Below are 27,485 nucleotides of genomic sequence, written 5' to 3'. Positions count from 1 at the left end.
GTGCTGGACTATGTGCTGTATTGATCATGACTTGAACCATAGAATCAGGGAGAAACCATGTAGATTTTCCCTTCGTCATCCAACCTTGATCTGTCTGGATCCCTCCTAGTTCAAACCATCTCTTTATTTCATCTGAGGTAGCATGTGTCTGAATATCTATAACATCTAGTGTGGGATCCCTGACTGTCATACAATTTGTCGGTCCTATTGTCTTTGTCATGTCAGTTGTCTGAGTGTGAGTCAATGCTTCCTCTACCTTCATGATGCACTCGGCATCCCATGTTCCGGTAACAGGCCATCTGTGTCTCTCGTCTAGATGTTTAGTATAATCGGCCCATAAATCTAGATATAATATGGCATCTATGCCATGCTTATGGTACATAAAATTTCCTGGAGTGTCCCTAGGGGGGATAGGAATTTCTTCCTCTAGTATCCCTTTCCTAGTTCCTATCTGCTTTAACTTGTTGAAAAACGGCATCTTGTTTACTTAGTACTGAATGCTCAATCCTTGCTACTTAATACTGGATACAGCTAGTTATACAAGAACACAATAATACACATAAAAAACAGTCACACTCATACCACGACATTAATCACATGAAAAGACATTTGAGACATATATCACTACCCCCTATACCGGATGTACTGCTAAACAGCACAGATACACTGCTAAAACAGTGCAGAAACTTGAAATAACGGATGTACTGCTAAACAGTACAGATACACTGTCTAAAAACAGTGCAGACCGGACTTGTGTACCCAAACCCGTCTAGATACGTCCCAGCAATGGTACTCACCGGGAAGCACGGAAACAGAAGGCCTCGGAAAACTCGACTGGACTGGACTCGACTCGACACGTGGATACTTCGGAAAACTTCGGAAAACTTCGGAAAACTGGTGGGCCTCTTGACACCTCGGACCTTGCTTCTTTCGGCTAGGCTCTGGTCGGGATCCTCCGCACTCCTCACCGCCTCGTCTGGGTACTGATCGCAGTCTTCGTCACCTCCGTGGGCCAGAGGGAGATACAGGAAATCCTGCCGGTACGCGTAGTTTCCTTCTAACTGATGGCAGGGGACAGAGCTTGCAACGCACCAACCGGCGCGTGAGGTGGGGGAGGGGTCCCTGTTCGGGCGCCAAAATGTCGTAAATATATAATTTACCGTCTTAATTTCTATGCAGGTAAGTACTTAATCAATAATAACTCAATCGGAAAGAAAGAAACAGAGTCCGTGGTGTTAGAGTTCTTAGGGGTTTTATTCCTTAAAAAGGAATCGTTCCGGAACTGGATATCAGGTTCCTGGCACCACACAGGGTCCAGGAAGGGATAGAGCATACTTTATTGACAATACATAGCTTATATACTTAATTTACACCATAGAAAGCAATATAGTAGGCGTAACAGCTGAGAGAAGACAAGATAACAGCATCCACGTGTTACTAGTACGTAATCAGAAGGCGTGGACTAGGCGTGAACTAGAGGTGTGCGCTAGAAACGTCACAGGTAGGTGTCACATGGGGGTGGCACTAAACAGAAATGTTGCAATGTCAGCAGGAATCAGAGGCTTGGATGCGCGCGCAGCTGCATGACGTGTGATTGACGTGAAACTGGAGGGTGCAGGGGGCTTGACATTTACACTGACGGAAAGAGACAGAAGTCTGGCATGTCAGATCAACTTGTACTTCTATCATATCTAATATCTGATGTTTGGGAACCATATTATCTGAACGGCAAAGGTCTCTGGGGCAGAAGCTATTCTATACTGGATGTGAGTGCGTGTATAAGCGCCTGAGTGTCTGCATGAGAAGCGTGGGGGCATGGGCCTTCCATGGGAGCATGGTAACAGAGGCTATGAATTACTTGCATGGAGACAGGACGGCCCTTCTGCTCTGCAGCTGGGGGGATGTTTACTGAAACTAGTAGGCAGGAATGTATTTTCGAGGAGCGGAACAGATAATTTGAAGGTTGTAGTCAGTCTTGGCAGGCAGCAGGCTGAGCTAAGCGCGGTGGGCCGCGCTGGAAGTAAGTCAGAGTTCACGGGTACGGAGGCAGCCTGGGCTGAGGCTTTCAGAGTCAGAAGCCAGAAAAAGGCTCGATGGCAGAAATTCAGGGCCTACTTTGCCAGAGCTGAAAAACGTGTAAAGTACACTACAAAAAGACGTTGGCATAGCATACTTAAGAACGGACTATTCAACCCATTCAGGGTGGGTCTGAAAGAGGACATGTTAACGTTGGACGCAAATGTATTTGCGTCTTCATAGCTGGCACAGGAGGGAAGTTACATGCACTTTAAGCTGGTACATGGAGACGGTGGGGTACACGCTAGGGAACACAACTTGACCAAAAATTTATATTTCCTCATTATCAAGGAAGTCCTTAAATGAGCAGCCTACCTCAAAGATCTACATTGGCTTTCCATATAGGGGAAGATTAAATGCAAGATTCGGATCCTGTCATCTGGCAAACCTTCTCAATATCTCAGTGGTCATAGAGGTGCAGAGGGAAAGATCTTCATAAATTCTGTTCTTTTATGTTTTGAATACTGTTATATTATTTTAATAGCACACACCTTGAAAACTGAATACTAATTGTGAATGTAAATTCGCTTTACCAACAAACCATAGGCATGAGAGTAAAAAAACTAATTTTCTGCACATTGTTACAAGTGACAGTTTGTTTTAATTTTATGAATGTGTTTTGTACAATATATACAATTGGAACCTTCATTTCAAACTATGTTTATTATAAACTTCTTTTGGTGCTAATGGGTCTCCAAAAGAAAGTTATACAGAGTTATGTGTCCATTTCTTCCTATCTTTCCCCCATTTCCTAAAAGGTTCAACCTCGATTTGGTTCTTGCAGGGACATTTGACTGTGAAATAAAAATGTATTTTGATTGATTCATTTTTCTATTTGATTATGGATACACAGTTGAACCAATGCTAGAAAATAATTTTCAGTCTCTTCAACCTTGGTCTGGCAGCAGCATTTCAATGTATTGCTATCAATATGACAGCTACAATCAGGGTTGAATCCATGTCAAACTTACCACATTTAGCCATCAGCACTAAAGAAGTCTAATGTGAATGCGACAATGAAGGTACTCCGTTGCTTCGAAAACACAAAAAGTAGCACATTTTACTTTTACTCCGATTTAATTACGAGCTCACGTAAATCAGTACAGCATTATTGGGTTTGAAAATTGCAAAAGAAAATATTAGGCTGCGCTCATAATTACCAATGTCTCAAAATTGAGAACCATAGCTGTAACAGTCTGCATATTCAAGTCAAGTCAAGTCAGAGAATTTATATAGCGCACTACATACCCAGAGGGTCTCAAGGCGCTAAGGAAGGGGAGGAGGAATTACTTGTCAAATATCCACGTTTTAAGTTGCTTTCCGAATGCTAGGTGGTTCTGGGTAAGGCGAAGGTAAGTGGGGAGTGAGTTCCATGTTTTAGCAGCCAGGTATGAGAAGGATCTGCCTCCCATGGTGGACTTGTTGATGCGAGGTACAGTGGCGAGGGCTTGGCTGGAAGAACGTAGTTGGCGGGAGGGGGTGTAGAAGGACAGTCGTGAGTTGAGGCATTCTGGTCCGATGTCGTAGAGTGATTTGTGTGCGTGGGTTAGCAGTCGGAAAGTGATTCTCTTGTTGACGGGTAGCCAGTGGAGGTCTTTCAGGTGACCAGAGATGTGTTCGTTGCGTGGGATGTCTAATATGATTCTGGCTGAGGCGTTTTGGATTCGTTGGAGTTTCTTCTGGAGTTTAGCGGTAGTGCCTGCGTAGAGGGTGTTTCCGTAGTCCAGTCGGCTCGTGACCAGAGCATGGGTGACTGTTTTCCTGGTTTCGGTGGGGATCCAGCGAAATGTTTTTTTGAGCAAGCGAAGAATGTTGAAGCAGGATGAGGATACGGCGCTGACTTGTCTGTTCATTGAAAGTGAAGAATCCAGGATAACGCCTAGGTTCCGTGCGTGGTCTGTCGGGATGGGTGCTTTTCCAAGGGCTTCCGGCCACCAGGAGTCGTCCCATGCAGAGGGGGATGTACCTAGGATGAGGACTTCTGTTTTATCTGAGTTCAGTTTCAGACGGCTGTGTTTCATCCATTCAGCAACTTCTTTCATTCCTTCGTGTAGGTTTGTTTTGGCGGTGCTGGGGTCCTTGGTGAGAGAAAGGATTAGTTGAGTGTCATCCGCGTAAGAGATGATGTTGAGGTTGTGTTGGCGGGCGATGGCCGCGAGGGGGCTCATGTATACGTTGAAGAGGGTGGGGCTGAGTGAGGATCCTTGTGGTACACCACAGATGACTTCGGTGGCCTCGGACTTGAATGGTGGAAGGCGGACTCTCTGGGTTCTTCCGGTGAGGAACGAGGTGATCCATTCAAGTGCTTTTCCTTGTATTCCGATGTTGCTGAGGCGTTGTAAAAGGGTGCTGTGGCAGACTGTGTCGAATGCTGCAGAGAGGTCGAGGAGGATGAGGGCGACTGTGTCTCCATTGTCCAGTAGAGTTCGAATGTCGTCTGTTGCTGCGATGAGGGCGGTCTCAGTGCTGTGTTTTGCTCGGAAGCCAGATTGTGAGGAGTCGAGGGATTTGTTGGCTTTGAGGAAAGCGGCGAGCTGGTTGTTGACAGCTTTCTCGATTACTTTGGCCGGGAATGGAAGGAGCGAAATGGGGCGGTAATTTTTGAGTTCGGTGGGGTCCGCTGTGGGTTTTTTCAGGAGGGCGGTGAGTTCAGCGTGTTTCCAGTTTTCCGGGAAGGTGGCGGAGTTGAAGGAGCAGTTGATGACGTCTCGGAGGTGCGGTGCTATGACGGAGTCTGCTTTGTTGAAGATGTGGTGAGGGCATGGGTCTGTGGGGGATCCTGAGTGGATGGAGTTCATCAGGCGGATGGTGTCCTCAGTGGAGATTGGGTTCCAGTCGTTAAGGGTGTTCGCGGGGGGAGAGTGTTCAGCATGTGGTTGGGTGGGTTGGACTCCGGGTTGGTTGTCGAAGCTGTTGTGGATGTCTGCAATCTTGTTGTGGAAGAATGAGGCTAGGGAGTCGCAGAGGGCTTGAGAGGGGGTGATGTCGTTGGAGTTGGCCGAGGGATTGGAAAACTCCTTGACGATGTTGAAAAGTTCCTTGCTGTTGTGGGCGTTGTTGTCAAGTCGATCCTTGAATGCTGTTTTCTTGGCCTTTCGGATTAGTTGGTGGTGAGTGCGGGTGGCGTTTTTGAAGGCGTCCTTGGTGCTGGTGGTTGGATCTTTTTTCCAAGCTTTTTCAAGGGTGCGGCAGAGTTTCTTGGACTTCTTAAGATCATCGTCGAACCATGAGGCCTTCTTGTTGCCAGGTTTGCTTTGACGTTTTTTCAGTGGTGCTAAGGTGTCGGCGGTGTTGGATAACCATATGGTGAAGTTGGCGGCGGCTAGGTTTGGGTCCGAGGAGTGGGCTGGGGTGTTTAGAAGGAGCGATGAGGAGATCTGGTCGGTGGTGATTTTGTTCCAGTTTCTTTGCAGAGTTGGTTGGAGGTGGTTGGTGGGTTTGGGCTTGTTGTAGGTGAAGTAAACGCAGCTGTGGTCAGTCCAGAGGAGATCCGTAGTGTGGCTGAAGGAGACATGATTGCTGGAGGTGAAGATGGGGTCGAGTGTGTGACCTGCGATGTGGGTGGGGGAAGTGACCAGTTGTTTAAGTCCGAGGTTGGCGAGGTTGTCCAGGAGGGTGGTGGTGTTGCGGTCGTTGATCTTTTCAAGGTGAAAGTTGAGGTCTCCCAGAAGGATGTATTCTTTGGAGGGGAGCGCGTGTGGAGTGATGAAGTCCGTGATGTCTTCACTGAATTTTGCGCGGGGTCCTGGTGGTCTGTAGAGGAGGGTGCCTCTGAGTGTGGTTTTGGGGTCGATGTGGATCTGGAAGTGAAGGTGTTCGGAGTTGGCGAGGTTGGCATCAGAGCTGGTTGAGATGCGGATTGTTTTCTTATGGACGATAGCGATTCCTCCTCCTGTGTGGCTGGTACGGTCTTTGCGAGTGATCTTATAGTCTTCAGGGATGGCAATGGTGATGTCTGGTGCGGAGGAAGCGTTCATCCATGTTTCCGTTAGGAAGGCGATGTCTGGAGAGATGGTGTCTAGTAGATTCCATAGGTCAATGGCGTGTCTGTGGACCGAGCGTGTGTTGAGAAGGATGCATTGTAGGTGGTTGGGGTCGGGAGTCTGTGGTGTGGTCGTAGCGGAGATGTTGTCGGTGCCGCTGAATTTGCAGGAGTAGCAGGAGAAAGGTCCATGGGTTTGTCCAGGAGTTGCAACCCTATGTACTATATCAGCCTTTGGTACTGCATCCTGGACAGCTCCCTGATCTAGCATCCTCCACTTTATTATTATAGCTGAGTTACCTTAAAAGTCAAAGAGAATGCAAAATGTTAACATCTTTAATTTGATAAAAACAAGTACCCAAGCGCTGCCTAAAACAATCAACATAGAGTGTTTCCACCCTTCATATCAATTAATCAATCCCACAGTTAGAGGACAAGAGCCAAATGTTAGTTCATTGAAGCTTGTATTTCAGTCAGGACAACAGCAGACACATGTTTTGTCATACAGGTGACTTTTTCAAGGCTAAAATGTTGGTCGAGTAGTAATGGTCCTGTAGGATGGCGAGTAATATACCGTAGGATTCAGCTGTGTATTTCCTGAATGAAACTCAAGCTTCATTGAACAAACATTTGGCTCTTGTTGTCTAACTATGGGATCCATGAAGTGATATGAAGGGTGGAAACATTCTATGTTGATTGGTTTAGAGAGTACTTGGTTTCTCATATTAACACAGAGGTTTGGCCAAAGTGGATTATGCATTTAGAGTAGTATGATGCATTTGTACCATATAGCACCACATTAAAAATATGCCTTGCAGTTCTATTTACAAACACAGAGGCACATGACAAAAAAGGTGAGATTGAGTAACCATCACTACCCGATCTTTAATTTGATTGCTACTAAAGTAAAGTGCACATCCGCAAGAGCAAGCTTACTATAAGCAGAATTAATTGTTGGGTGTGCTAGCCCATGTCCCCCTTTTTTCCACCTATCACAATAAATCATCATATCGCTCTTCCATCAATATATTATAGATTCCCAATACAGTTAGAGCCTGCAAAAAAACATTTTGTATGAGTTCTGTAACACAGTTTATATGCCGCTTGCAATGTGTTTAGAGCGAGCATCTTTGATCAGCAGATATCTGAGAAAAAGTGTACAGGAAAACCTACTTCTTGTTTAATTTGATCAAATGATTCTACTTGAGCGCCTGCAGAGAAGTCGCCAATAAACCAGATTATATTCTCCTGTCACACGTTCCAAAATAAGTCATGGAAAATCTCAGGCATATCAATATGTCCTGAAAGTGGGCTGGTAGCATGCAGTGGCAGGAGCTTCAAAAACGTTTTAATATCTCCGCAGAGAAAACAGCGAGGGTCTTGAGCTTGATCGGTTTAAAAAATCGTGGATTACCAAAATTAAAGAGAGTATGATGCTGTCCTGATTGAATAAAAACTATCAAAGAAAAAGTCGTGATTTCAACATATTGTGAAAGGTAATACAAACTTTTACTGATGTAAGCCTTATAGGAAGGTCAGACACCCCCCCCCCCCAACCCACCTCTTTCCACGAGGGAACTGTAATAATGTATAAATCTTATGTTTATTTTCTTCCAGATGAATGCAGATAATAAAGCATCTAACTTGCAAAAAGTACTGGGTAGGACTTGGAGTGGAAGTGCCCAGAATAAGTGAAAAAATGGCAATATGGTATTTTTCTATTACGTCATGGAGTTTAAACTGGAAGGTGCTTTTGAGCAATATTTGGATGCTATCACAAATCCGGAGGATAGGAAACTTTACATGCAATTTAGATTTGGTTCCCTTCATGTGAATACTTTTACTGCCTCCTGGCGCCAGCCTTCTCCCGCATTCCAACTCTGCTGTGGCTGTGTTCTTGCACCCAAGTCTATTAGCCACATCCTTTTAGCATGCCCTAGGTATCACCAATTAAGATCCAGATGGATAGCTCCTGTATGCAGATGGTTTGGTACCCGATGCACAGTGATGCTCTACGCATCCTTAAGTCCAACTCTAGCACGTTAATTGTTTGTACTGTTGCCAAATTCCTGGCCAAAATGTGGATCAGTAGAAGGTATGCATGACCTTGTAGTTGATGCAATTTCTCTTAATGTATTTTTTTTTAAGTATGTAACTAAATCCATATTTGTAAAGCACGAATTCTCACCCTTACGGGTCTCAAGGCGCTTGGGGGCCGTCTTGGAAATTAAGTGAGCTATTGCCCAGAGTCACATGGTGCTGAGCTGAACTGAGCTGCCGCCGGGGATCGAACCATGAACCCTGTGCTCCGAAGTCAGCTGGCCTGGCCGCACCACCACACCGCTCCTCTACTTTTAGTCTAGAAGTGAGCCAAATTTAGAAGTGTATCCGCATGGTGGGTCATGCTGTTTAGTCTCCACGGCATAGACTTATGTTGACATAGCTCTTATTCACTCTTCTAGCTGTCTTTTAAATTGTTTTATCACTGCTCTCTTATTTTGTATAAGTTGGTCTGCGATGAACTGGACCTTTGGCCATTGTTAGCTAACTTCGTCTTCTTTGCACTATAGGCACACGCTCTTTTTGAGTTCCTTGTACTATTGTAAGGGATTACTACATAAGATGGATCTCCTCAGTAGTCTCAGTCACCAGTCTCAGTACGCTGGTTATAAATCTTCCGCTCTGTATGCACTTGCACTTTTCTGGTTTTTATTTCATGCCTATGTCTATAATGAGGTTTGGACTTTATACCATGTAGTCACAGATTGCTATTGAACCTTGTATGTTTTTATACTGTTTCTCATGTACTGTATGCATATGCCACTTCTATGGTCGCAATGGTCGAAATAAAGTTATTGATAGACTAATTGGCAGTCTGTAAAACCTTTACCCTCTTCGGGAAGACCCAGATTGTATTTCCTTCCAGAAAGGCGGTATCTCAGTTGTAGCCTTAATCTCTAGTGGCCGGCAACTTATACCAGGTTATACCAGCAATTTATAAAGCTGTTAGTACAGTCTCTGGACCTGCTGCCTTACCGGAGACCAGACCTTGGAAGCCTCCATTAGAGGCTCCAAACAGCAGTTGTTTTTTTTAATACAGGGGAAGAGCTTAGGTCTCTGAAGGTTCAGGGAATGTGCAGCAATCTAAATACTTAGTAATCTGTAAATCTAATAAAGGGTTGATTTTCTCTTCTGTACATCGCTCCTGAAGATGCATTAAGACTGTAATGATCTTGCCGATCTTTGTGCAAATAATACCTATTGGGGTCCATATAGAATGGATAATGCATCAGTTCTCATGATCTTTAAAGACCGACGTCCTCCTAGTTTCTCACCAGTTTGAAGGGCATTAACTTTCAGTCTTTCAGTTTGCTGCATTATTTATGCAATCTACCCCGTTACTCTTTAAGGGCCATATGCATCAAACTCTGATTTTGCGATTCTGAAATTGCGATTTTTGGGGAATCGCTATTTGAGAATCGCAAAACGCTATGTATGTAGGATTTGCAAATAATTTTGTGAATCCTACGTATTCCTTAATTGCAAATTGCAAATTGCGATTCGCAATTAAGGAATACCTCCCCATTCATTCCTATGGCCTAGAGGCCCATAGGAATGAATGGGAAGACATTCTCAATTAGTGATTCTCAATTACAGAAACGCAAATTGAGAATGCAAGTTCAAGGGTGTCAGGGTGTCAAAAGGACACCCTGTTGCACTCCTGAAATGTTCATGTGTGCACATGTGGCAGTGCATTTTTCAGAGAAATCGCAAATTACCACCAACTTGAAATTGGTGGTAATTTGCGTTTCTTTAAGGCCAAATTGCACTTTTTCTGTGCTTCTTACATTGCATTTAAGGAATAGCAATTTGCGATTACTTAAATGCAATCGCAAAATAGGGAATCGCAAATTTTGCGATTCCTCATTTTGCCAGGCAGTTTTTCTTTCATACATACCACTGAGCCCTATTGTGATCGCAAATGCCGAAATTCTGTGAATTTCGGCGTTTGCGATTGCAATTTGGAATGATACATATGGCTCTAAATTTCTTGAATAACTTAATTAGATTTTGAGTCACCCATAGTTACTGCATGCCTATGTTCTAATTTTAATATGGTTAGTTTCCTCTTTTACATCTGCATCGCTAAAAATAATTATGTATGTCCTCAAAATCTCATTAAATCAGTTATTAGTGACTCCCATAGCATATATACGACGTTGAACCTTGATTATTCCTTATAAAGTCTGACATGTGATGTTGGAGATATGAAAAGTCATTTTTTTTATTAACCAATTGGGAAACACCAATGGCAAGTTAACTGTGTTTCCAAGGGGAGTTGAGATGGGTGAAGAAGGAACCATCAAGGAGTGATGAATAGAGGATAAAGCATACGATTTTATGGATAGCTGCCTCCTTGAAACCACTGCTCCCGCCCCCCCCCCCCCCCCACGCTGGTTGGTGGCCCTATCGTGATGACGTGCCTTTCTTCGCCTATTTAGTATCTCACAGACGTCCAGTGGATCCAGATTACACATAGAACCTATTCTTCCCCAACTCTATATGCAGCTGCAGAAAGGAGTAGGGCATCTGAAGCACTTAGGAGAATCTACCCGATGAAGCCTTCATCCAGTACCCATTCTTGAGTTCTCTAGGGTCAGGTTCGCCGTCTCAGGAAAGCCCATCCCAGGCTAAGGTCTCCCGATGGAAATCAGGTTTCTAGCCTCCTCGCCACCTGATGTAGCAGGGATGAGGCTTGCATCACGGGGACTGCTCTGTGCGGCAAATACATGACTCTCCCTGGCACAATTAAATCCTAACAAACTCACTGACTGTTTCTCTTGAATAGTCGCACACCAGATTCCCTTATGCCGCTCCGCTGCAGCCGTGAAACCATCACATTCCATGCCAGCACTGTCAATAAAAACAGAGATTCCTTTGTGCCTTATTAATAGTGTGTCAGCTTGCCCAAGATTTAGACTTAGTTAGAATTGTACTTGGGAAGTGAAGATTACAGAACACAACAACTACCCTCCGAACATCTACGCTTATGATACATGACAGGTTCTAAGATGTCAGGGAACTGCAGGGAAAGAGAGCTGACTCAGGGAGCCCAACAGGACCAATGGGATACATAAGGAGATATCTCAATAATACAGGAAACAGAATGGGAGACCATTATCAGTAGGTTCCATATTGTTTAACAAAACTAACCAAAACACCACCATCTGGGAGAGAGCGCAGCGAAGTTCTGGTCATAGAGGTGAACTGGTCTATGTGAGTAGATAACAGAGTTCTCCAGGTTTGACTGTTCTTAGGGGCAGGTGCTTAATTTGTTGAAAATCCAGTCAGTTCCGAAACAATGTTGCAAAAGAAGCAAAACAATTAAAAGGGCGACAGCCCGCCAAGCCTGGAACTAATCAGCAAGCTAAAGACATGCATATGAAGGTATAAAAAGGCAACCAAATGAAATCCCCACCCCCAGCAATATTTTCAAGTGGACCAGAGCCAGCTTGTGAATACATAAAGTAGTCGTTCTCTCGAACCCTTTCAGCGAGGCCGTGACAAATGCAACATAGTTACTCACTGAGCAGGGGCCTGACATGTCTATGGAGTTTCCCTGTGTACTGCAGGGCCGACGAGAGTGGTTTAAATATAACAATAAAGGTAAAAGGTACCCTCAGAACTGTAATCATCTCAGTGCACCATCTTGCTGACTTTTATGCTCTACTGCCTTCTAGTTCGCAGTATCACACCAGAATATCTTTACTGGCAGCGGTGTCACATCAGCACACCTCATGTCAGCTGCCGGCGTCTCGCACCAGAATATCTTTACTGGCAGCGGTGTCACATCAGCACACCTCATGTCAGCTGCCGGCGTCTCGCATCAGAATATCTTTACTGGCAGCGGTGTCACATCAGCACATCCCATGTCAGCTGCCGGTGTCTCGCACCAGAATATCTTTACTGGCAGCGGTGTCAAATCAGCACACCTCATGTCAGCTGCTGGCGTCTCGTACCAGAATATCTTTACTGGCAGCGGTGTAACATCAGCACACCTCATGTCAGCTGCCGGCGTCTGGCACCAGAATATCTTTACTGGCAGCGGTGTCACATCAGCACACCTTATGTCAGCTGCCGGCGTCTCGCACCAGAATATCTTTACTGGCAGCGGTGTCAGATCAGCACACCTCATGTCAGCTGCCGGCGTCTCACACCAGAATATCTTTACTGGCAGCGGTGCCACATCAGCACACCTCATGTCAGCTGCTGGTGTCAGATGTGTGAGGTGCACCAGGAACGTAGCACCAAACACAGAATTGCCCCTTCCAGGGCACAGCTGATTGGGTCTCAGCCCAGCGCTTGATATCCTCCTCCCTGTCACTCAGTGCCAAAACCTTGTCCTTCCTTTCTTGGACAGGCTAAATATGATACCAGTCAAGGAAAATTCTCAAAGAGGCATACACTAATCGCAGAAATGGTGTTAAGTCACAATCCAACACTCTCCTAAGTGGAACCATAAAAAAACTGTGGATTCTTTAAAAGTGCCTCTGGGTAAAAAAAAATAGAAAGGTGAAAGAGGACAATGAGATTGAAGCCACTGTAGAAGTGTCCCAGCAACTCAAAGAGCAGACTGATACTGAAGAAAACTTAGGTCATTAACACTGTCAAAAGCTGAATATGTATCAAATAGAACCAGATTGGAGAAATGTCCCTTGCACAGCGGTTGATGGATACAATTTAAATACAGATGACAGCTCTGCCTGGTCAACCAGCTGGTGGCCAAATGAATTAGATACTTACGCACTCCAGTTAAGGTGGCTCGCAACTTAGACTCCCTTACTGACCCCAATCTTTCAATTTTCTCCCAAATCTGCAAAATATCAGTGTCACGTCTTTTCCATCACCGTCTTCTCTCGAAAAGAATTCCCTTATACATTTATTCATCAAGACAAACAGTAGTTGTATGAAAGTGGGTTTCTGGTGCAGTACCCCCCCCCCACTGATGCAGAAACCCTCTATTGATGTGCCCTGGGTCCTTGCCAATCAGGTTCCCAGGGCCTGTGTTCTTTCCCAAAACTATACATTTTTACCCCCAATTGGCACTTCTCTGGACAAATGTAAGTCCGTTGTAAAAAGTAGCATGGGTACCAAGGGCACTGTGTCCAGGGAAGGCCTCTAAGGGCTGCAGCATATATTGCACCGCTCTTAGGGTTCCTGTACCTTAACACACACACACTGCCATTGCAAACTGCGTGTTTCGGTGCATAGAAAAGTGAAGAGTCGACATGCCACATATACCTGTGTGCGATGCCTGTAACCCACTGCCTATGGTATAGGTAAAACACCCTTCTAGCTGGGTGCACTATACCACTGGTAGAGTTGCATGAGCACTGTACCCCTACAGTGTCTAAGTCCATTCTTAGATATTGTAAGTGCAGTAAAGTCATGAAGAGTATATGCTCAGGGAGTTTGTCATTACGAACTCCACGGCACCATAAAGGCGTTGCTGAATTCTCGGAACATTGGCAGCAAATTTCTCAGCATAATAAACCCACACGGATGCCAGTGTGGGATTTATTATACCATGCAGTCGTAGGCCATCTTAGAGATGTCCCTTGAAAAATGACCCGGATTACTGCAATTTGCTATATTTAGGCTTTCCAGCTAACCATCTGTCTCATCTTCAAATAATTCAAAATATATCAATAAGCCTGAACTTCGACTTACCCGAGAATCCCTTATCACACATTTCATGGGGACACTTCACTGGCTTTCAATCCCTAAACACATTCTTTTCAAAACTCTCTACATGACCCACAGAGATTTCTATCTTCAGCAACAAAATTATGACCATTTATAGCAACTTCAGCACGCAACCAAACCTGACAGACCTCGCCAAACGCCTTCCGATCTGATCCAAAGAAACAATCTAACCATTTGGCCCATCATCACACAGATGAAACCACCGCCACAATGAAGTCCATCCACTTATGAGCCCTACCGGATCCCTGCCCCCACCACGCCTACTCCAGAGGACTCCAACCCTTCAGCATCATGCTCACACCCATTCTGAATGCCTCTTCCTCTTCCACGACCTTCCCAGATGCTTGGAAACACGTAACTGTCCTCCCATTGCTGAAGAAACCTTCTATGGACCCTTCGACGCTGGTCAACTACAGACCACTCTTCCTTCTACCATTCCTGGCCAAGGTCTAGAAAATAATCACCAACAGAAACCTCAATGACCACCAACTACTTGATACCACTCAGTCTGATTTCAGACCCAACTATAGCATGTGAACTGCCCTCATTGACGCCGGATGACATGCGCATAACTCTGGACAGAGGAAACAAGGCGGTCCTCATCCTCCTGGACCTCTCTGCATCATGACATCAAAATCTAAGGATAAACACTTCAATGTATCTACTCCTTCCTGACTGGAAGGACCCAATCAGTCAGACTTGCACCGTACATGTCGGACGCCCGCAACCTCATCTGCAGAGTTCCACAAGGATCCTCCCTGAGCCTGCCCCTCTTCAATGCAAACATGATCCCTCTAGTCAGCATCATCCACTCTAATGATATTAACACCCTTACCCATGCTGATGACATGCAACTCATTCCCCCCCTCATGGACAAAATGACCAGTACCCGGATCAAGCTCAAACCCGGCATGACTAAAATCGTCCGCTGGATAAAGATTGACTATCTAAAGCTGAAAACAGACAAAAATGAAATCGTGATCTTTGTGAAGAGCACATCATCTTAGGACTACAACCGGTGGCCAACAGAGCTAGGACCGACACCCATCCACGCCAAGAACCTCTGGATCATCATCGAAAGAAAATTTGACATGATCATCCAAGTCAATGCCATCACTGCCTGATGCTTCCATAACCTGAACTTGCAGAGGAAGATTTAAAAAAATGCACCTGGAAAACCGTAACACGTGCCGTGGTCCCAAGCAAGCTGGACTATGAGAACAACCTCTGCCGGGATCAAACAAACTCAGCAGAAGGCTGCAGATCAATCAGAAATCAGAAGCCAGAATCACTATCAACCTCCCACGCGCTCTCACATCACACCACAACTGAAGGAGCTCCACTGGCTCTCCATTCACAAATGAGCGCATTTGGAGTGTCCCATGTACGTGTCCGTACAAAGACTCATGCCTCGCCCCGGAAACAATCCATTCCCAGAGCAGTCTCACACATGCGCAATTGTAATGATTCATCGCCCTTGCTCCTGAATATCCAAATAATAGTATTGCCCATTTTCAAGAAACAGTTTCACAATTTTATAATTAATTCAATCTTATTGATACTTCAGAGGTTAAATGAGGAAACAAAGCAAATAGCAACTAGCATATTTCAGGGGATTTTATAGATCTTGACTATATTTCTTAATACATTAATTTTGAAAAATGTGTTTTGTCGTCGGTGTACACTAAAGAACATAGGGCAGGCTATCGATGGAACCACAGTAGGACTTCGCGGGAAACACTTTTTAACATGGCTTCGAGCAGGAGGCCAGTTAGAAACTTTTCATTGCTGCTAAGGCGTGCCTTAGGCACTCAGGAACAACAGACTCAATCCATCTAACGTGTTTTGTTTCTTAAACGAAATGGAAATAGTTTTAAACCTGTCTGCACAGAAGCAGATTTAGACTTTAAGCAAAGCACCAATGTTCCACTTCTAGCTCTAGTGAGCATGTCAGCTAATGCTGCATAATCATTAGTTCAAAACACCTGGAAATAATTATACTGAACAAGCAATAAGCAGAACAATTACACTGGTATCTAAGAAGTCCATCATTCTCCAATCACACCCAACTTTTAACATTTTGCATTTTGATACTGATGAGGTTTCTCAAACACTGATATTTTTGTCCGAATGGTTTTGCAGGTGTGTTTTGAAAGTTCGCCTGGCACGGTGGCAGCTCACTAAAAATATCCTAATACAAACGGTGTCCTTAAAGAGGCATACATTTTAGGCCTTGCACCATTCGGATATTACTTTTGGCCGCAAGGTTGTAAGTGCAAACAGAAAACAATGCAAGCTGCTACATTTGCCTGTTCGTTCGTAACTGACTACCTGCAGCAGGCAGCAACTGGTGCCATGGACAAGCAATGAAAACTGCTGCCTCCCCCCTCCAACTCCCCACAATTTTTTGTAAATTATTTTTCTTCCATTTTATTTCCCCCCCACTATTTTGTAGGCCTGGATAATTGGGTGTGCTATACAACTGTCAAGTTTGCTAATCTGGGTAGGTCACTCCAATCCTGTAATGACATTCAGAGCAGTTAGGAGGGGGCTAGGTTTTTTTTATTGTTTTTTTAAATGTCACAAGCCTGCCCCCTGGGGCTCGCCCTTTTTAACCACATTTGCAGGCCCCTTTGATCCTTTAGATTTCAGTGTGCAGCAAGAAATGATCACTTAGCATCAATCACAACTTAGTATGGAGTGACCGTGGCTTGAGAATGTATTTCTTTAAAATCAGGCAGTGAGGACTGGTAATGTGGGAAGTCATTCTGGAATCCAAGAAGAGGAGCAGAGCACTGCCAGAGCTATCCCTGCAGGGGGACCAGCACCTTCTTATACAGGGGCCTGGGATAAGCAGGAGAATGTCGCTGCTTGCTGAAGAGGAGGGCCGGCAAAGTCCTGCTCAAACTCAAACTGGGGCACATTTTCTTTGGCCTCAGGCTCAAACCAGGGGTGATTTGAGGTGCATAAGGTATAATTAACTGGTGTGTCCTATATTAGTGATGTCCATTATAACAAATGTACCCTTTCCTGACATTCTCTGCGATGCTATGCTATGCTAAGTAACACGAATGGGTAAGATGTCAGTTTTAACAACCTACCACTATCCTGACATTCTCAGCGATACTATGCTATTCAACACAAATGGGTAATAGAGGGGGTACAGGAACCTCTAAAATCTTTACCAATAAAAACATTACAAACATGCTTGCAATCCACTCAGGGTCGGACTTGGAACCCAAAGCATCCCTGGCAATTTTCTCGGACCAGCCAATCATGTAACAATAGCTCCCGCAAGCACCGGGTGCCTGGGGGAGGGGCGAGTTCCAGGGGGCCTACTTCGGGATTGTGCACAGGCCCTTGACCTGAGAGATCCTTACTGTGTCCAGAGCATTGCGGCCCCCTCTAAGTATTTGTAGGGAGACCCCTCAAGTTTTGTTACGCCACTTGGACCTGCCCCAAGGGAAGCACTACCTGGCGCCAGGAGACTGGAAATGCTTACTTGCTAATTTAGTTACTGGGGGACGATATTGCAGCACTGTTGCAAAACCAGCCAGCAGTACCAAAACTGGCCCTCCCACTGCAAAACCGTCCCGAATGTCCCAAGCCTTCCACCCTGATGGAAAATACCCGACGCCCGGTACAGGCAGTCTGGCCCACATTCCACTATTGCTGGCAGCAAGGGATGATGAGTAGACCTGTTCAGGCAAGTGTCGAGGTCTCATGTTTCCAAGCTGATTAACACTCTCTGTAGAATCATGTGGTGGCTAGAATTAGATGGAGGTCCTCTAACAAAAGTGAGTCATTGACGATTTCCGAAAGCATTTGCCAATTTATTTATACCATTTATAAAGTTCTGTGTGTCACTTTTTGAAAACTTCAGAGTACTGCAGACAGGAGTTTTGGTTATCAGGTAGATGGGTGGAGTGGCGGGGGGGGGGGGGGGATTTAGATTCCAGTAGATGCAAAGAAACCTTGGTCCTCAGATTCTCCAATCACTTCCCCACATTTGTGAGGAGATGAGGTAAAGGAGGAACAGAACAGTTCAGTTTTCAGGGTTTTCCTGAATCGCTTGTAGTTTAGCTCTGCCCTCGGGGTCAGATTCAGTATGTCCCACAGCTTGGGGCCCTCTACTCCGTAATGTTTCCATGTTTGACGCTTTCGAATGATTATTGGGTGTGGTGTAATGTGGTGCAGATTTTTGGCGGTCTTTTGGCCAGGTGGACTGTAGAGAGGATTTTGATCCAGATCCTCGTGCCCACTGAAAGCCAAGGCTCTCTAGACAGGTTTTATCTGTTCATGTTTTCACAAGTTCCGCACGGTCTGCCTGTCAGAGTTTGGAGTCATTCTATCCTGTCAATTTGCATTTTTGGTGAACCTGTGATGAGGGTGCAGCAGTAATCCAGTTGCACCATCACCAGAACTCTTGGTAACTCTACTCGATGGTTGGTACGAAGTAATGAGAGTAGATTCCGAAGGAGTGGAAGCTGCAGATTGATGCATCGGACAACTGTATTAACTTTGTGGCGAAAGACGAAGTAATGAGAGTATATTCCGGCGGAGTGGAAGCTGCAGATTGATGCATCGGACAACTATATTAACTTTGTGGCGAAGGACATCTCTTAGTCCATCAAGACTCCTAGATTCTGCACATTTATTGTGGTACATGTGGCACACCAGGGCTGGATGCCCATCTGGAGTGGACTGAGGTAAAGTCTGTGCCAAGATCCTTTTCTTCTTCCTTCATTACCTTTATTGCAGAGATTCTTACCACATAGCACATCAAAGTATTTTTGCAGGATTGTGTCATCTGACACGTGTATGGCTTTTTAAGCAGCAGTTATCACATTTATAGATCACCAGACTATCAGCTGGGATCCTTGACTTCAAGAGACGTGTTTTTGAAAAAAGAGAGGACGGTCCAGAGATCCTGGGTCTGCATATGAATCCCTAGAGTTTTGCTCAAGGCTCTGGACATTTGAGCCTCAAAGGGAACAAGTGAAGAGAGGGTTGTGAGCATGTGTTCCTCCTTTCCAAATACATATATGAACACCTGTCTGTAGGTAAATTCCTTTTTTGAAGGTAGCACAGTACAAATAGGTTGAAGTACAAGCAGTTTTTTTATTTGTACTTTTATTTTTCAATTAATTGAGTCCATTTTACTCTAAAAAATGGAATAAATTAAGTGGAAACTAAAAATAATGTACTGTGCTACCTTCAAAAAAGGAATTTACCTACTGACGGGTGTGCATATATGTATTTGGAAAGGAGGAACACATGCTCACCACCCTCTCTTCACTTCTAGAGACGTGTAGTTATACTCTAGTTAGACCTTTTTTTGCGTACTTCACTTTTAGGCAGCAATATGCACTGCAACCATCCTTTCCATCACCTGTGCTGCGCTCCAGTAAACAGGCACCAGCAGCATAGTCTTATTTCTTCTAGAATGTATATACATTTCATTTTTGCTTCATTATATAGTCATTGTTTTTCACTGTAGTACATTTATTATTGTTCTTTAAATGCCCTGGAGATACACCTAGTTCTCCACGATGCCGCTAGGATAACAACCCGCTCTGTGATTCGCGAAAACAACTAATTACCTAGCAGACATCAACCTAGACCGACTTTTGGATAGGAACCTTTTAAGATGTTAGCCACTGCAGTACCTGCAATGGAGATGTTTATCAGGAAAATATGGAAAAAGGAGATGAAAAAAGTAAAAGTCTTTTGTTTTTCATTCATGAAAGATTGTGCCAAGATTTTTAAAAATAAAAGTCATATTCATAGTTTTCTTGCAGGATGAATGATCTTGTAATAAAACATTAACCATCATACTGAACTTGTTCGAAGCATTTTCTAGTCCGTCAAGAGCAGACCTATTGTCTTTGCCAATATTTCTTTTCTCTTGCTGTTCACCTCATGCTATCCAATTACCCCCGCAATGTTCACCCAGAGAAGATCTAGTAGGGCGTTCTTGTGTTTCACAGGCGCTAATGGAATGGAGCACTCCATGTGATACAGCAGCGGTAAAGGCCTTCTCGTGGAAATCATATTAAGAGGAGAAGGAATAACAGCCCAAACCTAAGTTCATTAAAAATATATATTATTACATGATCGACTGAAATGTAACCCTGTGTTAGATAGGTAACAGATTGATAATATAAATATCAGAAAATAGTCACATTCAATTTAGAATGTGTTCAAACCTTCCACTTGGATTACCTGCCCTGTCTCCACTTCACCTCTATACCTTTCTCCCTAATGGTCCCTGAACTATGGTTAGTTCATAACCTGCATATCCATGGGTTACACATAAACATCCTTTACTCAACACGTATTTTTCAACTACGTGATGTTTGCCACTTAATTTAGAAAATGAATTGCTGTAGTAATATGATTGATTTGCTCTTCCTTCACCGAGTACAATGTACAAGGAGTCTTTCTTTTATGCACTTTGGGCTTCTGTACCATTATACATCACTTTGGAAAAATGTGAACTTGAGCTCCACTGATATGGCTTGAGAAAAGCCTCCGTGAGGGCTGAAAATGTGAGTGCTGAGACCTTTTCTGAGCAGCAAGGAGAGGAATAGTGATAAGTGAAAAAGTGATATATGGCCAGTTTTGGGCCATCTGCAGGAACATTCATGCTATATAAAGCTTTGAACACCTACTAGAAGCAAACTAGAAATACATAAACAAGAATAGTAGGTTCAACTCATGCATGTGGTTTTTCTTTGTAGGGCAGAAGTAGGCTAGCTGTCTCTCAAGATGGGGCATCCTCTTGATAAATAAGGCCAATAAATGATTGTTTACTGACCTTCACATTGTCAAAGACCCAAGTATCCAGTTTTGATGCATCTTGTGCTGCAAAGTCTTCTTCATCGGCAGGATAACAATGCGTATAAACATGGTCCCCACTTGCACCTAGAAAACAGGACAATGGTGGTCATGTCCGACGAAGAAGAATACAGTAGTCTTAACTTTTACCAAGAAAACTTTAAAAAAATGATTACAAATCAAGAAAGGTAATTTTGAATTTGAAAGACATTTGGAAAACTTTCCTATAAGGCTTACTCCTGCATTCTTCATGCCAACTGTGGCGTGCGTAGCCTCCCTCCTTTCAGCAAGAAGAAGGAAGATGTGCAACATGTTTCAAAGCTGGAACCTTTCTTAATGTTTTTACAAGAAACATAGTCTTTACCAGTACAGCAGACATACTTCCACCTCCACATCTGGATCTTTCTCACCCACCTCAGTGTGCAGATCCTAACTTGGTCTGTTAACGAGTCAGAGATTGGAGGCTGGTAAGAAGACAACCCTTAGCACTACCAGGAGTAGTGTTGCTGCAGATCAAAATAAACCAGTGAACAATCAAGGAAACATTTGTTTACAAACATAGCCTTGTTGAGCTTGGCATGGCTTCTGCACATTAGATCCTGGAAGGTCTGTTTACAGAAGGTGTGCACCCCCCAAAGTCACCTTACATCTTTCTCTGACTGTAAGTCTCTAAAGTAACGTTCTGGTGAAATCTACCAGAATGCATCCTGAGAAGAAGATTGAAAATAACTTATTTGATTCAAAATGCAATCAGTCTGGCAGGGAATACATGCCATGTGGTGCCTGTAGTGTTCCTGTTTGAATTCTGGCAAGCCTATCCTTCAGCAGTAGGGTATACTAGAAGAGCTCAAGCAGCCCACTGGTCAACCAAAAGGGGTTTAATATGACTTATCTCTAGGGGAACAATCATAGGTAAAAGGTTTAGGATTATTTCTGGGAAAAGTTTGGCCAGGGTTATGAAACTACTGCCTGCCTCTGTGTACTGGAGAAACATGACTACAGATTAAAATGTTAAATATTGTTGTGAGCAATACATACTGGTACACTGATCAGAGCATGCCTTTCAGTCAGAAGGTCTATGGAGAGCTGTCCTGCGCCTGCTGGCTCAAAAGTGATCGACACACAATCGTACAGAGGCTGCCACCTCGAGAAAAAGAGTATTTTATTATGATGTCTGCTGATGGTATTTCCCTTCACAAAAGCAATACTTCTAAACTGAGGCAAGCTGAAGAGATCTGGAGGTTTCCCAGGACCTAACATAAATTTTCAAAAGCACGAGCATTTGTTTTTGCGGAGTTCTCCTACCACAGACAGCGTGAGAAGTTAAACCTCTGGGTAACCAGGCTTGGTAAACTCTGGTGGCGCTAAACATATATATGACGGATGGAAAAGGTTGAATCGGTGTGAACAACTCATTATTCGCTCTGATTTATCTAATTACACTGGCTGCATTCCATTCCATTTTCTCACTTATCTGAACAACTACAAACATTGAATCTTCACAACTTCATGGTCAAAGGCAACTGTCCGACTTGCAGAAAGTGGAGAAACAACTCTGATTGTAACCCAATGCATAAATACTTGGGTAGGAAGGTTACAATTAGGAAGATTACTCTAAATCTTTTAGAAATTCAGAATAATTCCTATCACAATTGAAAAATTTCTTTAGAAATAATGAGCACTTTCAGACTTAAAATGGTGAATGTGAGGTCCATTCTGCATCGCCTGCACAACTCACAGACAGTTAGGCAATCCTTCTAATAGGTATCACTACTGACCCAGGGAATGCAGTACCTCCACTTAAAACTTTGACTTTCAGGATGAACGGGGGTGATCAACCGATCAAAGCTTAGTCTTGGGCTAGATCATTGAAATCAGACTGCGCTATACTCCTCTAACTTTGACGAGGAGAGGAAGAGCATCATAGGTCCCCAAAGGAGAAGCATTGTCCTACTGGAGATATGTAGGTGCCGCTCCGGAGTGAAAGATGAATGATCGGCAGAGCTGCACTGATTCCTGGTCGCCAGAGTATGAGCCGTGCAGGGTCCTTCCAAGGCCAATGGTAGATCACCTTGGTGGCAAGGACTGGATATGTTTCACCTTATAGAGGCCGAGCAGTAACGTATGGCATGCATTGACTAGAGGTAGCCAATGGAAATACTTATATTCATGCTGTTTGGTGGGGTTCATTATTGATTGTCTTGTAACACCTCATATCAAAGAGTTCACCTCATACATCAGGACAGTTGCAAAGCTTTCACACCAAGGGCTAAACAATTCTCTAATTCGGAGATGGTTTTTCAATGAGAACAGGCAACATAATATTGCCCATTCTTACTCTACCCTGGTTCTATACAACTCCCACACACTTTGAAATTGTGAGATAGACAGACATCCATGCTGTTGTCACACTTTCTAACTATTCTCTTGAACAAGCAAGTGAAAACATCCAGGCGCTGTCAAGTTTCAGGTGCCCCAAGTCTTATGGAAGAGGATTAGCATTACTGGCTTCCCCGCTCATTTGGAGGAGCCAACCAGGTGGATTCGGGAAGTTTGATTACAGAAGAATATTATGCCAGCAAGGTCTTACGAGTTTCCAGCTGCTTGAAGAATAATTTACTTAACTGCTAGGTGTTTTCCCCCCCGGTGCTGGATCCTTTGCTTTCCCATTGTTCATGACGAGCTCAGCTCGTCATCAGCACAGCTCAACCGTGCATCATGACGAGCTGAGCTCGTCATGAGCATCGAAAGGGTTAAGAAGCAATTAATAAAAATGTAAAGAGGATAAGGGAGGCCAGGCATAACAAAAGATATCTTCTCTGGAAGCTCCACAGCAAAGCTCATCAGAAAGGCATTCAGCAGCAGTATTCGTTGTCGATGAAGGGCAGAACGGGCCTATAGGTCAATCTGGTAGTACCAGAAAGGTCAGTCTGACAAGACAGTGTGGGATAGATTGTGGCTCCATGTGTGCCCGTTTTGTGGTATCATAAAATATCTCTCAGATTTTTTTGTGCCTGTTGTAAAGTACTACGTGTATCCTGTCAATTAACATTTTCTATTCCACAGCAAGAAGGCACAGTCACTTAAAGCTCAAAGGGGAACAGCAGAAGTGGATTTGTAGAGAGGAAAAGAGTAGGCCAAGATTGAGAGAATGAATAAGGTGCATTGTGGTCGATATTATCTCATAAAGGATGGAGAAAGAGCACTTTGTGAGTAGAAGAGCAGGAACAAGTCAATGTTTTTATCTTTTTGATGGAGAAAGAATATAATAAATATTGTCACAAACATTGCCTGTAACAAGCACAATTATGTGTAGTTTTGCACTAGTCACAATCCACTTACATAGCATGAATTAAAAAGTTCAGAGTTGCTCGATTTACAAATGTGGGACAATTATTTTACCCGCCAATTTGCAATTAGAGGTCACTATTATTTTGGTCCCTAGGCCTATTTTCTGTCCCAGTCCGACCTGGCGTCTGTCGATTAAAAGGAGGATCGATGTGAGAAGATTTGCAGAGATGAACTAGTTATAAATGAAATATTAGCTCCAAGGAATACCATTTTTGCAGGTTCCAAGGAAATACGAAGGAAGCCTCAATCTCAAAATAGCATATAACGAGCACCAAAATGACAATGTAGTTGGGCCCCAGAACTGTAAGACAGGAGAGTCTGCTGCTCCCTCATGTGTGAAGAAGGGGAGATAGAGGCGAAGAAATATCAGATGGAGTACTGAGGAGGGGTCAGTCAGGTGACGGCAATTCAGCAGTTTGGTGCCATTTAGTGGTAACAGATACAGAGGACTGTGCTTATTGGTGGAAACCATGGTGTGATGCAGGAAGTTTTGCAATTCACAATGGTTACAATGCCGCAAGTAAGCAATATTCAAGGCCTTCGCTTTTTGGACTGTAAATGATGGTGAGTGCTTTGATGATGGGCAACCAAAAGGAGACATTTTTCTCAAGGAGGCAGCTTCATAGAAAAATAAGTCCCAAAAATAGTGCAGAAAAGCTGGTTGGCTTATCGCAGCATCTTCTACCATGATAAAACCCAAAATAATGGGCTAAAATATGGGGTGCAAAAATATAAACATGGAAGGCGGAAGTTAGCATAGAGTGATGCTAAGTGTGAAAATACAAGTTTTTTTTCTGTCCAATAGTTAAAGTTGCAAACTATGTTAAATACATAAAACTCAGACAAGGTACAGAACAAAAGGTTACCAACCTTGGGTAACAGTCTTTGCTGGAGAATACTCTCTCTACCTACAGGGCGCCTGTTGTCTATCAGGTGGAAGACTGGATCCTTAAACTTTTCCATGAATGAATGAATGAAACAACTTATAAAGCAGACGAATACCTGGAGGCTTCTTGGCGCTGTACCGATCAGAAGGAAGCAGATGAAAACTGAGTGGTGTCATGAGAATCATTGTCTAAATAACCAGGTTTTGAGGCTCTTACTAAAAACCAAGAGTGAAGGTGCTGTTTTCAGTTCAAGTGGAAAGATGTTCCAATGGAGGGCTGTAATTCTGAAGAAACTTCTACCCCCCCCAGGTGGCGCGTTTGAAGGAAGCAACCCTCAGCAGAATAGCTGAACAAGAATGCAATGTTCTGCTCGGAATATACCGCACACATTTTTTCTTGAGGTATGCTGGGGCCTTTCCATGAAGTGTTTTTTAGGCCAGACAAAGACCCTTGAAGGTAATGCGATGGCAAACAGGAAGCCAGTGCAGTTGTCTAATGAAGATCCTGACTGACTGATATTTGGGAATTTTTATGAGAAAGCGAGCAGCCGCATTTTGAATGGTCTGCAGTTTCTTAAGGGAACCCTTCGGTAGGCTGACATAGAGACTGTTACAATAGTCCTGTCGTGATAGAACAAAGGCAATAACCACTGCTTTCAATAGATCAGCCGAAAGAAATTCTTCAATTTTCTTTACAATTCTAAGCCAGAAAAAGGAGGAGGAAGTGATAAAGTAGTTAACTTGTTCTTTAAATTTTAGCTCACCATACAGCAGATATCCCAAATCTTTTACTTTGGAGGTTGGCGTGGTTGCAGTGCCCAGGTCGGAAGGCCACCATCTAGACGACCAAAAAAACTGGAATATTGCCGAACTGAATAACCTCTGTTTTGGAGGAGTTCAGCTTCAGGCAGTGGTTGGCCATCCAACTACTGGCTGCACTCATACCTTTGTTAAATCTATTGTCAGAATTACTTTCATTTTTTGCCAATGAGACTATGATTTGTGTGTCATCGGCGTAAGACCCCAAGGACAGTCCGTAGGATTTAATCAAAGCAGCAAGCGGTGTAATGTAAAGATTAAACAGTGTGGGGGACAAAGAAGACCCTGAGGAACCCCACAGGACAAGCGGTAAGACCCTGAGTTAAACATACCCAGTGACACCACTTGTTGGCATCCTGAAAGCAAAGATTTTAGCAGCAACAGTGCTGAATCACTAATCCCTAGATCCTGCAGACAGTCAACTAGTAGTTCATGACTGACCGTATCAAAGCTGCAGAGAGATTCATAGTTCTCCCGCACCAGTAGGGGTGCCGGTCCATCTCTGCGCCAGAAGTGATGTCAAGATGGCATCACTGGAACCATATAGCGCTCACCGGGTTCTCCCCGCCCAATTCTTTTTGCGCCCTTAGAGGCAAAGAGAAGGAAACAATTAGTGTGAGGCTGTGCAGCGCAACAGTCTAAATTGGAAGCTATTTAATGTGGCCTATGACCTTCCTTCAGATTGTGGTGATGGGTGGAACCTATAATTAATCTGCAGGTAGAAAACATATATCCCAAAGGTAAGTAACTATTCCTTCTGATGGATACTTCAAAATGTAGATTCTTTACTTTAAATCCTGGAGCACCAAGGCTGCAAAATGGCCCATCCCTTCTCACCTCTGAATCCGGACAATAATGCTTTGTGAAGGTCTGAAGGGAAGCTCATGTCAATGCACAGCAAATGTCAGCCACGGAAACACCCCTGCCAAGCTCTAATACTGAAGTCTTTGCTCTGTTTGAACAAGCACAGATTCTGTCTAAAAGCTCTTTTCTGATAAGGGAGTAGTGTTGAGAACCAATTCGTCTGGGAAAAGCTTGCGTGAGGTAGGCTCACACGCAATGCACTCAACTCATTGACGTACTGCATGGAAGTGAAGGCTATGAGGAAAACAGCTTTAAAAATTAACAAATGTAACTGGCAATGGTGGGTTCAAAAGGAACACCCATCAAAATACATTAAAACAAGACCCACTGAGCATAACCAAGCTGTCGGTGGAAACCTTTGAATCAGTTCTTTCAACAACATGATAATGTGGGAATTGAAAAGGGTGAAATAGTCCTTCCACGACCTGATAATGGGGGACTTGAAAAGTGCTGGCTGATCTGGAAAGCAGATAAATGTTGATGAGGTGGTGATGCATCCCTTGATGATGCCAACTGCTTAGCACTGCTGAGAAAAGAACAGAACAAAACCGAACACCTTAGACACTCAAGCTTTCAAAGGGTCTACAACATTCTACTCTGCACATAAAGCAACAAATCTGTTCCACTTTCCAGAGCAGACTGATTTTGTGGATGAGTGACGGGCTGATAAAATGAGATTGAACACAAACTCCAGTGGGAGCTAGAGGCTGTGGAGATTTGGATACAGTACTTGCCCCCATGACTGAAAGAGGTGTTCCGGCCTGAGAGGAAGGTGGAGTGGGGGTCACTTTGAGTGTCTCAGTAAGTCTGCATACAACACCCTTCTCTGCCATTCCATGGCGATGAGGCTCGCTTGGGCCCAGTCTTGGAGAAACTTCCTCAGAAACTGAAGAATTAGGG

General features: G+C 43.9%; 1 protein-coding gene across 2 annotated transcripts in view; it reads right to left on the bottom strand.

The window, feature by feature from the left end:
• PIGN (phosphatidylinositol glycan anchor biosynthesis class N) overlaps positions 1–27,485 on the bottom strand; it is a 1,076,629-nt gene that overhangs the window by 860,187 nt on the left and 188,957 nt on the right. For both annotated transcript variants that reach the window (XM_086965406.1, XM_086965407.1), the window contains exon 6: positions 20,646–20,752. In XM_086965406.1, the coding sequence (XP_086821532.1) occupies positions 20,646–20,752 (107 nt within the window). The remainder of the gene's footprint in view (positions 1–20,645; positions 20,753–27,485) is intronic.

Source organism: Lissotriton vulgaris, chromosome 4_1 (genome assembly GCF_964263255.1).
Source record: "Lissotriton vulgaris chromosome 4_1, aLisVul1.2, whole genome shotgun sequence".
Lineage (NCBI taxonomy): Eukaryota > Metazoa > Chordata > Amphibia > Caudata > Salamandridae > Lissotriton > Lissotriton vulgaris.
This window is presented reverse-complemented; position numbering and strand designations above follow the sequence as displayed.